Source organism: Marmota flaviventris, chromosome 11, assembly GCF_047511675.1.
Source record: "Marmota flaviventris isolate mMarFla1 chromosome 11, mMarFla1.hap1, whole genome shotgun sequence".
Lineage (NCBI taxonomy): Eukaryota > Metazoa > Chordata > Mammalia > Rodentia > Sciuridae > Marmota > Marmota flaviventris.
The window spans coordinates 57,887,582-57,899,869 of record NC_092508.1 but is presented as its reverse complement, the minus strand read 5'-3'; the positions used below and the strand labels follow the sequence as shown (position 1 = coordinate 57,899,869).

At 38.7% G+C, this 12,288-nt stretch overlaps 1 protein-coding gene across 7 annotated transcripts in view; it reads right to left on the bottom strand.

The window, feature by feature from the left end:
* Positions 1–4,025: 4,025 nt before the first annotated feature.
* Wipf1 (WAS/WASL interacting protein family member 1) overlaps positions 4,026–12,288 on the bottom strand; it is a 116,724-nt gene continuing 108,461 nt past the window's right edge. For all 7 annotated transcript variants that reach the window (XM_071619050.1, XM_027946143.2, XM_027946144.2 and 4 more), the window contains 3 exons: positions 11,673–11,885; positions 10,684–10,797; positions 4,026–7,081 (listed from right to left, as the gene is read on the bottom strand). In XM_071619050.1, coding sequence (XP_071475151.1) covers positions 7,026–7,081; positions 10,684–10,797; positions 11,673–11,885 — 383 coding nt within the window. In that variant the 3' untranslated portion in view covers positions 4,026–7,025. The remainder of the gene's footprint in view (positions 7,082–10,683; positions 10,798–11,672; positions 11,886–12,288) is intronic.

The window sequence follows — 12,288 nt, the reverse complement described above, 5'->3', positions numbered from 1 at the left end:
AAGGAGTTTTCCAGGAGGCGTCTGTATTTATCCAGTTGAGCCTGCTGTCCTTGACCTCAGATTAGGTCTTCCCTTACCCTGGTTTATTAAAATGTTCTTGCTTTTTATGAAATGTCAATATTTTGGAGTTTGAATTCTAGATCCACTCAAGGCAAGTGGCTTGAGGCAAATCTCTAATCCATGCAGGTTTTGATTTCTCTATGTGTAAAGATAGAAATATTAGCAATAATACTTGCAAAAACCATAGCTCAAATTATAGTACATACTAGATAATAATTAGTGGTGGCTATATGAAACATAAAAAGACAATAGTTAAGTTTGTAATTTAGGCAAATAAATTAGGTAGAGTGTTATGAAAGTATAAAATTATTGTTTTCATTTCTAGGTTACATATTTTTCCTTTTTTCCCCCCAATGGTCCTATTTGGGACCTATCCTTACCTTTGCTCCAAAAGCAAATTGCTAAGGAGCCAGTGAATGGGACATCTCCCTTTTCATGTGAACAACCAACCATATAGCCCTATGTTGGTGATGAGGAACATTCTAGAATCAGTGGTAGAATGGTGTTGTGCCTACCTGCGGAAGTTTTGGTTGGATCTAGAATTTCAACTTCCAGCCTTGGATCTAGGACTAGGTCTTAGACCTTTCTAGAATATAAGACATATCTTTACCAGTGCTTAAAAAATCATAGTTTTTCAACCAGTATTTATTGATTGTTTCAATGAGTAAATGTTCAATAGCTCCATAAATTATTTGGGTCTTCCTAACCATGTGCTTCTATGTGGTCCATGAACTATCTGAAATACATAGCATGTTTTCATTAAAAAAAATGTTGGTGCATTATAATTATATATAATAGCAGGATTCTTTGTTCTACATTTGTATATGCACTCAATATAATGTTATAATTTAACCAATAAAATAGATAGCATTTTTGGTGAGTGATGTTCAACTTATTAAAAAAGAAAACAGGAAAAGGGTGGGAGTCCCTCATGATTAAATATACATACGCTAAGTCCATGGTGGATAATCCAGGTATTCTGGCAGGTGTCTTCCTGGGTCAAAATTGAAGGTAAATTTGATGTCTAATATCATCCAGACTTGTTTCCCAAGTACCTGAAAGATCACACATATTTTCCTAGCTGGGTCACATTATGAAGCTTTGGTTCTAATACAATATGGACACCCCATTGACCAAATCATTTTAGAATATTTGCAGGCCACTCTGGGAGTACAAAGGAAGCAAATACTTTTGCCATCTCCTTTTTCTCCTCATGCCCTCATGTCACTCATAGGAAGCTGGTGGCTTAAGAACGTTTTTAAGACATTCACTTTTCAAGAAGCTGAAGAAGACAATCATGCAAGGAGACCCTAGGTTTTGTGGGGCCCAAAGCTAGAGAGAATTTAAGATTCCCTATTTCAGAAGTATTAATGAAAGCTCACAACCAAAAACAAAACAAAACAAAACAAAAAAAGATATTAAAGTCCCTAATTAGGACTCCCTTTGCAGGTGAAGTCCCAAAGCTTGAACTTAATTAGCTTATTAAAGACATACCTTTGTAATAAAGGAAGCACCATTTTAAGTCAAAGGGATTTGTGTTGTAATATCGATTAAAGGAACATTTCTAAATACTTACAGGAAGAGCATGTGCTACAAGTAGCTCCAGAGACAGGCACTAAATGCCAAGTGTTGCAAGTGAAGGAAGGGAGGCTGTCAGGTTGCCAGGGGAGGAACCACTTTAAACTGACTTGACATTTGTGTGTCCAGGAAGCCTCTGTTGAATAGGAATCTTTAGGGAACTTGGACACAATATCTTTATGTTGTTTATTTATTTTTATGTGGTGCTGAGGATTGAACCCAGTTCCTCACATGTACGAAGCAAGTGCTCTACCAATGAACCACAACCCTAGCCCTCCTATCCAATTTTTAAAAGAAATCAATGTAATTCAGCCATTGAGAAAACAGGAAAAAGGAAAAAGGAAAGCAATTAAGTTACTTAAAGAAGGGGGAAGATAAAGTGGCTTCCCTCCTTGGTAGAAAGCCCTTTGCTGGTTGGGTAGGTGAAGCTGCACCCATGCATGGTAAAATAGGTTCTGGGTCTCCTAACTGCCACTCAGAGATCACTTGGCATGTACAGATTTGCTACACATGCCACTTTGCCACAAAGCTGGCACACTGTAAGTGCTTACTGAAAGTGCACTGAATGGATGAACGAACCAAATAAGTGAATCCACTTTGAACAAACAAGGCCAATTCTGAAATAAAGTTTTACAAAAGAGTCTGTAATTAAGTGTTGTCAGACTTCTTTGCATTGGGAATTCCTTCCTGACTATGTTCTAGGTGTGATGGCAAAAGGATTAGGAAATGCAACGGGGTCAATATTCACTCCTTGCCTAACTTATGCTAAATATTTTGCCTGATGTTTGTATATGTAAGTGTTTTAAATATTTTCCAGTTAATAAAATGAACTCAAAGAGCTTAAATAACTTGTTTGTGTCTTCTCAGGGAACAAGAGCCAGGATTTGGATCCTGTCAAGAGCCAGGATTTGGATCCTGGTTTGGGTGTGCAGGGCACAGTCTCTGACTCTCTGGCCTCTCCTTTAGCCTCTTCTTGACAGCAAATGTGAAAGATGTGAAATAGTGACTAAGGGAGGGAGGATAGTAAAGAAGGGAGCATGGGGTAGTCACACTGCCTATTCATCTGCAGGGTGTGTTTTGTGACATTAAAATGCCCATTTGTGCCAGGCACAGTGGCGCATGTCTGTAATTCCAGTGGCTTGGAAGATTGAGGCAGGAGGACTGCAAGTTCAAAGCCAGCCTCAGCAATTTATCAAGGCCCTAAGCAACTCAGTGAGACCCTGTTTAAAAAAAAAAAAAAGGCTGGGGATGTGGCTCAGTGATTAAGCGCTCCTGGGTTTAATCCCTGGTACCCCCACCCCCCAAAATAAATAAATAAATAAAAACATATTTGTAAGGTGGCAGGACAGGTCTGAATGACCTCTAGTGGGGTGACCAAAAGACCCAGCTTGCCAGGGCAGCTGCCATATACCTGCTGCACCTCAGCAACTGTTCCTAGCAACTCTTCCACTCCAAAGTGTCCCACTGTGGACCGTGAGTTCTGTAGCCACCCTATCTTTACGGTTCTTTCGGGCTCTTAATTTCTGTGACTTCAGATTGAACCTAATAAGAACTCTTTTTAAAAAAATATTATTTTAGTTGTCGATGGACCTTTATTTTATTTATATGTGGTGCTGCCTCACACATGCTAGGCTAATGCTCTACCAACCTCAGCCCCTAATAATATCTCTGACTGAAGAAACAGTGAGTTTTCATTTTCTAGGCCTGTGAAGGATAGGGGCTGACAGTACCTCACCTAGAAGTTGCTTTGCATTTCTGATACAGGCTGTTCATCTGCTAGTACTCCTCTCCTTTAAGAGTACACTAGTAAATTCCCTTCTAACAGATTTGGTTCCAGTTAATCTGGAATTGGTACATATCTGTTTCCTTCTTCCTATCAGCAGTGGCTACCACTTACTGTTGTTTATCGTACATATTGATGATATTAGTTCTTCACTTTATAGATATGGAGAAATGACTTGCAAGAAAGAGATGGAGTCAGCAAATGCACCTTAACCACTGTGCCATATTGAGATATGCGTATACAGTATACACATACACAACAGATAATTTAAAAATCATCAGGCTTCCTAAAATCATCAGGCTTCCTAAATTCCCAGGGGCTTTTCCTAGATCAGTCAGTGTCCATGCTAGCCTTTGTAATTTCACCTTTCTTTGCTTCCACTATTCATTCTACAGACTAAGAGGCAGGTTCTCCAGAAAAACAAACAAGAAGGGATACGCAAGGAGGTGCAATGAGTGTGTTGAGTGTTTCACCCGCTTGTGTGGACCTTCTTCTCCTTTTTGAGTTTGTCTTTCTTTACCGCAGTATAAGACAAAAAACCAGGCACTTGCTTTTTTGTATATTTACATAGACGATACTTAAAGAAAAACCACCAGTCGACATGTATCATTCTGCTTTTATTTATTGTCTGGCTAACTTACAAAGACACAGATGTCTAGGGTAGATTCTACCCTACCATTTAAACTATCCTGATGACATAGATACCAAAATGTGTCTATTACACAGTGCAATGGTATGAAAAAAATATTTTTCTTCCTCTACAGTCCCTGACCATAAGCAGGGAAAAATTAATTTCATACCAAAAATTTTTGGGCATTTGAACAACCATCCCATTTCTGCTACTAAAATAACAAATGGGTATTACAAGTTAAAATATAAAGGCCTAAGAGTTTTTACAAATATGCAAATTACCTGCTACTTAGACATAAAACGCTGATTTCTTTTAAATCACAAAGTAAGGCACCATTGGATTAAACATTTTTCTCAGCTCTTACTAAATAAAATGCATAGTGAAATAAATACCAAACACTGAATTTTAATACTGTAATACATTTCGGTATAAAATGATATGTGAATGTTAAAATACTATATTGCATCTTGAATACATTTATCTGGAAATTTTATGGAAAGAACATACATGTAAGCTTTGATTTCAGGGAAGAAAATACTCATTTTTGTGATTTTCCAGAGTTTGAAGATTTTAGCATAGAATTTATTCAAAGTTTTGGATACAATTAGGTTGATAACTTTTCAAAGTCAGCATGTAGGTGTATTAATGAAGTATTTCCTTAAAAATACAGTCTAAAACATCTCTATTCTGGATGAATGGCAACTTTGAGCTGTGACCCTGTTTCAAACTTTAGAAAGGTACCTTCAAAGTTGAGATACACAAGGGATTATTCAATTCCTGCTATCCCTTACGAAACTCAAACCTACCTTTTTGGAGGTCAGAATTTCCTCCACATTTGCTAGGAAGCCCAAACTCCATTTTTTGTGCGGCGGGTCACTGGGCTCTATTATGGGATGTTTTTCACTATTGCCAACAGATCAAAAATCCAAAATAAAATGCTGCTGCTAAATTACCAAAACCTTAGTGATTTTAAATCACCAAGCTTGTTACACCTTTATATACCTTGCTTCTCTTTGGGGAAAGAGCCCAAGAGGCTATGTGGAAGGTGACAGATGAATGGCAGAGGAGAGGGAGAAAACAAGTTCTCTAATGTACTAAACCCGGGACTTTGGCAAGGAAAATTATAAAAATACAATATATTCAATCAGTAAATTCATAATTTATTAGACATTCCATTTATTAGAACTCTAAGTTCTGCTTTTATATAAATGAAACAGTTATTTATTCTATAAATAGGAATGCATCTTTCAAATTTTCTTTGGATTGATTTCTTGTTAGCATCTCCCAGTAATACATGAATAATACACTGAACCCATGATACAAAGTTAAGGTAGATAGGTATATACATATGTGGTCATATGCTTTTAAAAAATAAGAAATGGTAATTTTAAACATAACCATATAAAACATCAACATGGAAATATTTTTTCCAACTCTATAGCTATATTTAAGAGTCCCAGTAAAATTTTGTAAACAAAATCATATTTAAAAAAGGCAAAGGCTGGCTCTTCCTCGTGGTCCTTTAGTGGAGCTTTATTTGCATAGATCTAAAAAAAATGATTCTCCTGGAGAGTTCAAAACAAATTCCCTCACAATTTCTACTAACAAGCTTCCTAATTCACTCAACCCCATCAGCATCAGAGTTAGATTTGTAGAGTTTTGCCCATCAACTCAAATCTATTCCCTTCTTCCATGATTCTGATTTGAGCCCTTTCCCTCACTTTCTTCCCCTACTACCTAGCCTTCTTAGCTTCTCCAGGCCTTGAGGAGTTTGCTCAGTGGGAGAAAAACAAAGGCCACTTCAAATCTCCAAGACAGGCCTCCAACTGACAACTGAACACACAAGCCAGCTGGTTTTGAGTCAGGAAGGCCTGACATGCTTTCGGTTTCTTTCCAATGGCTTGATTCCACGTGACTGTAAACCATTATTAGATTGATTTCTGACCTTGGTACTGTGAAGCAATACTTCAACACAGAGAGCAAGGGAAGGGAAAAAATAAACGACAAAAATCAAACGTCAAGCTGCCTGCCAAACAAGGTTTTGGGTCCTAATTTTATTGCCTCTTGAATTGCTAAAGCTCAATCTTGATTTTAAAAAAAGAGATTTTGGTACTAATGTTCCTCTTCCAGAACTGTGCTGAACACTAGGGTAGCCACCATCACATGTGGTTCCTGAGCACTCTATATGTGAATAATTCCAATGGAGATGTGCCTAAGAGTAGGATACACACTTTTGTTTGAAGATTTAGTACCAAAAAAAGAATGCAAAATGTCTTAGTAATTTTTATATAGGTTGTTGGTTGAAATGATATTTTGGGTGTATAAGGTTAAATAAAATATACTATCATTTCACCTGTTTCACTATCTTTAAAAAATGTGGGTACTAGAAATTTTACAATTATATATGGAGCTCACATTATGTTTCTACTGGACAGCTCTGTCCTGGGGCCTACCTTGGTCTGCCAAGGATTGGATATCCTTGTAACTGCAGAAGCTTCATGTGAGCCACGCTCAGCAACTTGCTTAGGCAGTCTGTGGTTCATGGAAACAGACAGGAGGCCAAGTGTGCGAAAAATGCACAGACGAAAACAGCTCTTAGGGACTTTAATAATTATAGCCTGTAGCAAATAAGCAGTGAATATTTGAGTTTGTTTGGTTGAAAGCTGGGATATAATTTGTCTCTGCCTACTTTCCACAAAAGCCTATTGATCCCAGCAGCCAACACTGGCAGGCTGTAGCTGAAGCAAGCAATAGCTTTGACAATATACACAACAGAAGCTAGGTGCTTCTCTTTACTGGATCCCCCCACCCCCAACACACACATACATGCACACACACATTCCCACCTCACCCTCCCTTCTTCCTGCTTGCCCTAAGTGAAGGGGACAGGGAAGTGGGGAGGAGGGTGTGTAATTCTCCGACAGCAACATCAGAAGCAGCTCTGGAGCTTGAGTAGACAAGAGCAGGCCAAGATCACCTTGGGATCGGAGGAAGGGGTGGGGCACCCCTTTCTCTTCGGTTGGATCCACCTTCATGAAAAAAATCAGACAAAATATAATTTTGGTTAGAAAGCTTACGTTCTTAGTGTGGGAATTCTGGAATGGTGCCCACTACCTCACCCCTTATGACCAAGGCTGTAAGCTAATTGGCATGTGCAGATGAGAAAGGAAAAGTGTTGAATGATCTGAATAAACACTAAAGATGACTCCACTGACTACAGAGTCCCCACACAGAGTTAAGTAAAAACAAATACTTTTCTTCTTAGCACACAGTTTGTGTTAATTATTGATTGATAAAACATGGATGAACAAAAACAAAATATTCACCCATCTTGTACCACCGAGATAACCAATAAAATTTTGTGTATATTTTCCATTTAGATTCAGTTCCCTTTTTTCTTACAAAAGTTTGAACATCTTCCAGTCAATATTCTTTCAAATGTAATCGTTAATGATACACTGCATTCTATTATATAGAACTATACTGTAGTTTACTGATCTAATCTGCTTTTTTTGTGGTAAGGTTAAAATGGCTGTGAAGTCATATTTCACTATAGGTTTTTTTTTTTTTTTTAATGGTATTGGGGTCAAACCCAAGAGCTCTGTACCACTGAACTTTACCACTGAACCCTTTCCACTTTTTATTTTGAGACAGGATATCTCTAAGTTCTGCAGGCTGTCCTCAAACTTGTGATTCTCCTGCCCCAGCCTCTTGAGTCCCTGGGATTATAGGTGTGTGCCACTGCACCTGGCTCACTGTAGTTTGATTTGCCTTTCCCTAATGACTAGCAATGTTGAGCTTATTGACTATCTATATATCTTCAGATATGTATCTTCAAGTATTCAATCTATTTTTGATTTTTTTATTGTTGAGTTGTAGAAATTCTTTATATAATCAGAACATTAGTTCTTTAATAGATATATGATTTCCAAATATTTTCTCCTATTCTATGGACTGCATTTTCACTCTCTTGATGTGTTCTTTTTAAAAGCTATGCACATCTGTGGGCTACAAACTGTAACTTCTGTTAAAACCCAGTCACATTGGAAAGAGTCATTTATCCCACACTCATACTTTGAGGATCTAGCAGGTGTGAGGTATGAAGTCAGGTGTTCAGAGGCTGTGGCCAGGTCTGCTGGAGGAACATGTTGGTTAGGTAGTCGTGTTCACCACGGCTCTGAGATTCAGTGGGCTGGCTCTGCTGGGTTCCTCAGTAGGTGTCTCGATAATGACCCTACAGACTTAGGGACTTCTGAGACAGAACCAAATATCTGAGCAAGGAGAGGAATTAGAGGAAAATATCAGCTGTCTACTCCTTTGTGTCTTCCTTTCACCATCTTTTCTTGAGCAAATGTCTGAGCAAAGGCTTATCTGGATGGAAACCAGCCACCTGCCATGGAGCCTTGACCATCAGCTGACACACCACTAAATGGTTAGCAAAATGAGGGCTGGCCTTATTCAACACTGCTGAGAGTGTAATCTGTGCTGCTCGGGATGGTCTTGATGCCTACCGGGCTTTGGATCTGGAGGCTAGGGCAGCTATAGAAGCAGAAGAAAACATGGCACTCTATAGTAATGTATTTATTTTTGTTAGATGATCTGTTATTATTATAAAATATTAAGCATGACTAAGGCTAGAAATATTTAAAGCAAATCTACAAAAAAACAAAAACAAACAAACAAAAAACCCAAACAACCCACTTCAGCAGGCAGTGGAAATTAACTTATTTAAAAATATTTTAAAATGTCTACTATATTTCAGGTTCTGTGGAATATGCAGTAGTGAGCAGGATTAGCATCATTCCCATCCTCAAGTTGCTTACTTGAGTTTTGACGAAAGAGTAGGGAGGGAAATCTAGAAGCTATGGGTTCTATCATTGATTTAAAAATACGAATAATATTTAAATTAGATTAAGAATGTTTATAACAAGTCAGAAAAAGTATTTAGAGTTTATATAAGCAACTCTTTAAAGTGAATTCATTTGTTAGTGTGCAAGAGGGAAGAAATACTGGCCATACTCCTATCAGACAGAAACCCCTCTTTAAATGAACACATACACACACAAACACGGAAAGATAACTGTTCCATGTGAAGGCTTAATTTTCATCAAAATATTGAACTGCTAACTTGTATATACTAACTTTGTTAAAGTTATATAACTTTTTATTAAGTGTTGTCTAGGAATGTGGCATTTCATCTAAATAAATTTTTCAAGGTATCAGTTTTTATTTCAAGCAGCAACGTTCTCTTTATTTCTGGCATTTTTTCATGGAGATTTGCCCAAATATTTTCTAACACTTTGAATTCTTCAACAGAGGCACAAAGCATAATTTGGCTCATTTAATTTAACCCAATAGAAACGTACTCAGTAGAAACTCTGAGTTCCTAGCTCCTCCTCTTACCTGAGGCAGCCACCCATCTCCCCCACTCAGTGATTTTGCTTCTAACTGCCCTTAACTTCAAGGCTATCAGCTGCTCTAAGAGTGGAACCAACAACCAAAAATTAAGAACTGGTGTGTTAAGAAAGAATCAGTGGCTCTGAGGGGGTGTAAGGTGCTCTGCCAGGGAGTAAGGACAAGGCTGAGGCTGTGGAGACTGTTATTTGACTTGCTCGATTTGGTTTTGAGGTGAAGTCTGCTATAAGTCTGAACCTCATAGGTGACATTTGTATGTCTCATGCTAATTCATTCATTCTTTCTTTCTCCCCTCCTCTCTCTCCCTCCCTCCTTCTCCTCCCTCCCTCTCTCTCTCTCTCTCAATTTGTGGTGCCAGGGATTGAACCCAGGGCCATACACATGCCAGGCAAGTTCTCTCCCACTGAACTACATCCCCAGCTCCCACGCTAATTCTCTCTTAGTCCTGTCACAATATTTATTGTTGTGAAATTCCAATGTGTCTATTTTCCCTTCGTGTTCACATTTCTTGGACAGGGGAAAAGTGCTTTGCTTTTTTATGGTATATTATTAGTAAACAAACAGGAACGATTTAAATGTCCAATAATGGTCAACTATTGTATGCTAACCTGAACACCATGGAATAAAAGCCACGTGATAAAATGGGGATGGATGTTATGGAAAATCCTATCACCAAAAAAACCTGTATAACTATATAAAAAATTAGAAGTATATGAAGAAGAATGGGAAGAGAACCTAGTAAAACTGAAATATCTGTTCTATGGAGAGATTAGGATATATTTAAGATTTTTAGATGCTCCATAAAGCTATGGTTATAATATATTTAAAATATCAAGGAAGTTGACAGTAAGTTTTTGCTATAATTAGTAAGACATTTTGCCAGTCTCAAACTTGTTGGAATAGAAAATGGCTCTCCGTTCACTTTGTCTCAGGAAGATCAAAATGGGGTAAGAATGATCAAAGAGGCCAAATAGTAGCATTTAATCCTGACAAACCAAAGGTCTCTGAGCTCCCCATGACACATAATAACAATTATCCCTCATCCCCTTTCTAAGTATCTACAGCCTCCTCACTGCTCGTGCAAGGGGAGTTTACCAGGATTTAGAGAACTCAGAATCAGGTTCTCCAGGTCAGAGGCCTGGACTTCCTACATAATGCCACACATAACCCGGGCTATTCAAGAATGAATTTGCCAAAAGTTGGCAGAAATACTCACTCCTGCTTTCACTTCTTGCCAATTTACTGGGATACGTTTTGGTCGTTGGTACATATGGCTCTGGAGGTGGCAAATCAGAAATCGGATGGAAGTAGAATCTGCTTTCCCACTCATCTGGGGAAGAAACAAACAGTATCTTCAGCAACAGACAATCTGCTACAGGCTTACGTAATGAAAGGCACAGACGAACCATAGAGAGAACTGCAGAAGTCAGTTCTAGTTTTATGCCTAGAAATTTACAAATGTCCATGATTAGCACACTGATAAAACATATTGGCCTGCAAATCAGTGCTTTTTTTTTTTTTTTCCAGTGCTGGAGAGGGAACCACAAAAAGAATTTAACTAGGGTGTTTAGGGTGATGATGTGATGCATGCTTGTAATCTCAGCAATTGGGAAGCTGAGGCAGGACTGCAAGTCTGAGGCCCATCTCAGCAACTTAGTGAGATCCTGTATCAAAATAAAAAATAAAAAGGGTTGGGGAAGCAGCTCAGTCATAGAGTATCCCTGAGTTCAATCCCCAGCACCAAAAACAAAACAAACAAAAAACTAGGGTGATTAGGATCCAGCCAGTCCCTTTTAGGAGCTGGGGGCTAAGGTATAGGACACTCTTCTTCCCACAGTGGGACCAGGAATAACAGGGACCACTCTGAGAACATGATAGACTGAAGCAGCTTAACAGCTGCAGGCCACTGGGCCTCTTACCTACAGCCAACTATTTAGAAACGTAGATGACAAGACGATAAGCCACAAAAATGTTGTGGCCCCACCTCCCCCCGCCAAATTCTGGAATCTCTGAAAAATTAATCAAAATGAAACTCCAGCAAGGAACAAGTTACAGAAAAATGATCTGCCTTTGTGGGAAGTGGGAGAGGAGGATTACTAGTTTAAAGGTGAAGTTGTAGTGGGCTCTAAAATGGTAAGTTACATCAGTGCCCTTCAGTGTGATAACGACAGTGGATGAAAAAATGTTAACGCAAACACCACGCACCTTCACAGGAGGAGTCTTGGAAGCCATTTCTAATTGAAGTTGAAGGCGGTGGTGGGGGAGGTGCCCCAGCACCAGGTCTGTCAGGAGGAAGAGGTGGCCTGGGTCCGCCCCTGGGACTATCAACTCCACTCCTGGACGGCAATTGGGGGGTGGCGGGCAGGGCCCGAGATGTGCTGCCATTTCTGTTTATTGGAGGTGGTGGTGGGAGGGGTCCTGAGGCAAAAAAAATAAGATGATATTTAGAGTAATACTGCCTTACATCCCATATTGCTATTATGTTCATCATCAGCATGCAACTAATGACTACCTACTGGATACATATGCTTTAACTAGGGAACATGGAGAAATGGTGGAGACTTTCCAGGACTTGAGAAATGAGCGACATATTATAAACAAACAAATGTGCATTAGCACACATCTGTATGGAGAGCCAGTATGTATTCAGAGCTAAATGGCTGTTTGGCTTTGAGTTAGCACCAAGGCTGGAGATGATATGGTGAAACTGAAAACAGGTGATAATTTTTTAAAAATGTTTTATAATTCTTTTAAAGAGCTATTGAATTAATCACTTTGACACCATGAAAGAATTAAAAAAAGAGTAAGATAGTTATGAAGT